Consider the following 4,463-nt stretch of genomic DNA (forward strand, 5'->3'; position numbering starts at 1 on the left):
TTCTATGGATTCTGACTTGTTCTGGCATTTCCTTTAACTCTATTTAGGTCTTCTTCTTAGTGACAGCCTTTTTTGGAACTGGAAATATAGCTTCTGTTAACAGGTAATTTTAAATAACAACTATATATATCCATATATATATAACCAGAAAATATACAAATTAGGGATTTTGTTCTTGCTTTTTATCCTGAAGGATGTATTTTGGAAATTGGCACATACAAGTCTATCTCATTCATGTTACTGACTGTAACAATTCTTTTAAGACAATATTTACTTTCTTTACTTTGGGCTGCGCTGCATCTCTGTCATTGCATGCGGGCTTTCTCAGGTTGTGAAGAGCGGGGACTCCTCTCTGGTAGGTGCGGCTCATGGGCGCAGTGCCGCTCCCAGGCTCTACCGCACACGCAGTAGCTCCACAGCCAGTGGGATCTTCCCGGATCAGGGATCAGACCTGTGTCTCCTGCATTGGCAGGTGGATTCTTCACCATTGAGCCACCAGAAAAGCCCCCATAATAATTCTTGATACACTGTATACTTGTGTTATAGTAAGAATAGCTTTCAGAAAGTTAATTTAAACATCCTTTTCAGAAGAACATTCAAGTTGCAATAATGTGAATTCTGAAATCCCTTTTCTTGTTGATTCCTTAGCTTTGACCCTTCCTCCGTCTACTGCTTTCTGACCGTGTTTAGTCCTTTCAAGATGGGAGCCCTGATAATGTGGAAGGTTGGTTTTCTTCTTTTCTTAAGATACTGATTAATTAAGATTAGGAACTCATTGTCCCATGAAGATCATGTGACACGTGACATTAAGATTATGAAGTGGCAGAGCTAAGTAGCTGGAAAGTAGACGCCTTCTCAGACACTGCTGAATGGGAGTGGGGGACGCTTTAGCCTATGCTCCAAAATAGAGTTAATCTTCTTGGTTTAGTCTTAAGCCCATTTAACTTCAAAAAAGTAGAGAATCTCTGTTAGTCCCAGGAAGTCCTATCAAAGGTGATTAAAGCCTGGGAAGTGAAGGGTGGGTCAAAACTGCCTTGCTCCTCAAGATGAAAGGTTCCCCAAAGCCGTGTTCCCCACCCACAAGACTGCCAGCACATTATCATCTTTTCTCATAATCCTTGTACCTAGAATTGATTTATTCATTCAATAAATATGTCATTGAAGGCTTATCAGCACCAGCTGGGTCCTGAGGATTCTAAGATAATGACAAATTATCAGCTTTCCAGGGGTTCAGACTCTCCAGTGGAATGTAATTCACATTCTTTCCCTTTCTCTCTAGGATTATTAAGCTTGTCTTATTCCCTCTACCATAGTGCCTGGCACATTTTATATACTTAGTATGTACTTGTTTAAATACAAGAACTAATATCTGCCTAAAATCTGATTGTTTCCTATTCAGATTACATAAGTAATAATTGTTGAAAGTATGTGTATCTTAATAGGATTAATATCCTGTTTTGTTACTGCACAAATGCAAAGGTGATTTTAGGAAATGTTAAAAAGATGTTCATTTTCTCATGTCACATAGTCTGTTATTTTGAAATGTGTATTAATAGTTTCTTTAGTCTATGTACATTTTTCTTGATGGTGGTAGTTCTTTTCTCAGTCTGTTAAAGATCATGAGCCTTTAATTAAAAACAAGAAAAAAAGAAAGAAAAACTAAAGTTTACGTTAAATGCTCAATCTGTAATCTCCAGCTTAATTCAGTAAGCTTTACTGACTAAATGTATTTGGTCACTTTTATTGACTGATGTGGCTGGAAGTGAAAGTCCTCTTAGAACTCTATTTCACTCATGTAGTCTTCACTTGAACAGGAATCTTATGTAGTTGTGAGCATCATCTCTTTTCCATATCTTCTCCCTCCCCTCTTTGTTTAAGCATCATGTGTGTGTATTTTTAAGTGGTCATTGGAAAACAGTATCTCAAAATATTAATGGTGTTATTTCTGGCTTATAGGATTTTTTTTCAACCAATGTAAATTTTATTATACCTTTCTCCATTTTTTTTTTTACCGAGTATGAATTTTATAATCAGGAATAAATTAGTATTGAAATAAAACCACAGAAAGCAACGGTTAGGCAGTTAAATCATGTTAACAGAGTTGTAGTGACAAATAACCAGATGAGTTCAAGGATCTGTGAGTCAGATCTTCAGGCTTCATAATTAATTTGATTTGGGCCTGTGTGCCTTTCACACCCTCTTGGGATCATTTGAACATAGTCGTTAATTATTACAATGAGTTCAGTAGAACAAAAAGCTGGACTAGGCTTTATCTGAAACGTTTGTTGTTATCGTTTTCTGCTTCTGCTGCTGACGTGGATTTCTAAATCCATTTGATCCCTATTCTACAAGTCATTGGTATCTTGATTTTATTTCAGCATTTGCTTTCCACTATACAGATAAATTTTGAGAAATCGAAGTATTTCTTCAAATGCTACAGGCACCCACGGCATCATTTGTTTTTCTTTCAAACAGATTTTAATCCCCTTTGTTCTTGTGATGTGTGCTTTTGAAGCTGTTCAGGTAACTACTCAATTATCTTCAAAAAGGTAAGATGAATGCTTTGAATTTGTTCACTTTTAGGAAACGAAAGTAAACATTTGATGGTATTTTCTGTGATTGCTATTAAGATACTGTCACATAGATTGTTTATTATAAAAATGAGGGAAAAAATGTTCCGCCCTTTTAGCCAGAATTGTGTAGTCATTAGAGGAAATAGTTGATTACAGCCTATAACATAAAAATATGCTTTTTCAACTATAAAATATTATTAGAATGCCCCCAGCTAGAGAGGAACCCCCCCTAGAAAACTATAAAATATAAATGTCAAATTCTTGTAGTTAGTAACTTGTTCATTGTAGATATAGCTGTGCCTACAACTCCAGGTGATATCATCCTGTTTTCTTTTGGATTCTCTCATAAATGTGTATTAGATACATGTGTTATAACATTATGTCATTTTATATCAGTTGAAATTAGCTTCTAGATGTCCCTAATTTATGTGGTTTCTCAGTCTTGATTACTAAACTTTTGACAAATGGAATAGGAAGTATTGTTTCTGAGTTTCTAGGAATTTGTGGAACAATCAATGTGTTAAGTAATCAAAGACTGGAAGAGAAGCTGTCAACCCAACTGTTTGCTCTTCTGAAGCAATGAAATTGTTTCATCTGCACAGGACTGATCAGCGTTTCGGAGAGACACTTGAGATAAATATGTAGTCTCCTAGCAGTTTTATTATTCTTTAATCAAACTGGAATATTCAATACTGAAAGAAATAATGAATATTAGAATAAATTTGCATGTTCTTCTTGATGAATTTAGGCTAGAACTGAGTATAGCATATTATTATGTGTATGCCACAATAATTTTTTAAAAAAAGGTTTTCTTCCATGGTTTAAAAATAGTAGAAATTTTATTTCTAGTCTAATTTAGTATATTTTTACAGGATTTTTACTTGAATTGAACATTAAAAGCACTTATACCTTGTCAATACCACATAGAAAATAGTGACTTATATGCAATTAAAGAAAAAAAAGCTAGTAAAGTGACAGACATGTGCTTTCCTGCATCTCTGTTAGTGAACGCAATTTTTTAAGAAGGAGTTTTAATTAAAGTCTAAATAAGAAGAGCTTGTGGAGAAGGAAATGGCAACCCACTCCAGTACTCTTGCCTGGAAAATCCCATGGACGGAGGAGCCTGGTAGGCTATAGTCCATGGGGTCGCTAAGAGTCAGACACGACTGAGCAACTTCACTTTCACTTTCTTTCAAGAAGTGCTCGGCACATGTGGGACAAGAAATAGAAGACTCATCAAAGTGTGTGTGTGTGTGTGTGTATGTGTGTGTGTGTAGTAATTTTAACTTGAGACTCAGTTCAGTTCAGTCACTCAATCATGTCTGACTCTTTGCGACCCCATGAACTGCAGCACGCCCCAGGCCTCCTTGTCCATCACCAACTCCTGGAGTTTATCCAAACTTACGTCCATTGAGTCAGTGATGCCATCCAACCATCTTATCCTCTGTCATCCCTTTCTCCTCCTGCCTTCAATCTTTCCCAGCATCAGGGTCTTTTCAAATGACTCAGCTCTTCGCATCAGGTGGACAAAGTACTGGAGTTTCAGCTTCAGCATCATTCCTTCCAATGAACACCCAGGACTGATCTCCTTTAGGATGGACTGGTGGATCTTCTTGCTGTCCAGGGGACTCTCAAGAATCTTCTCCAACACCACATTTCAAAAGCATCAATTCTTTGGCACTCAGCTTTCTTCAAGTCCAACTCTCACATCCATACATGACCACTGGAAAAACCATAGCCTTGACTAGATGGACCTTTGTTGACAAAGAAGCATCTCTGCTTTTGAATATGCTATCTAGGTTGGTCATAACTTTGCTTCCAAGGAGTAAGTGTCTTAATTTTATGGCTGCAGTCACCATCTGCAGTGATTTTGGAGCCCCCCAAAATAAA

At 36.8% G+C, this 4,463-nt stretch overlaps 1 protein-coding gene across 4 annotated transcripts in view; it reads left to right on the forward strand.

Moving 5' to 3' along the window:
• Window positions 1–4,463, forward strand: part of PIGN (phosphatidylinositol glycan anchor biosynthesis, class N) — a 106,540-nt gene that overhangs the window by 72,200 nt on the left and 29,877 nt on the right. For all 4 annotated transcript variants that reach the window (XM_010854749.1, XM_010854750.1, XM_010854751.1 and 1 more), the window contains 3 exons: window positions 48–103; window positions 649–724; window positions 2,476–2,549. In XM_010854749.1, the coding sequence (XP_010853051.1) occupies window positions 48–103; window positions 649–724; window positions 2,476–2,549 (206 nt within the window). The remainder of the gene's footprint in view (window positions 1–47; window positions 104–648; window positions 725–2,475; window positions 2,550–4,463) is intronic.

This window comes from Bison bison, unplaced genomic scaffold (genome assembly GCF_000754665.1).
Source record: "Bison bison bison isolate TAMUID 2011002044 unplaced genomic scaffold, Bison_UMD1.0 scf7180017864349, whole genome shotgun sequence".
Taxonomy (NCBI): domain Eukaryota; kingdom Metazoa; phylum Chordata; class Mammalia; order Artiodactyla; family Bovidae; genus Bison; species Bison bison.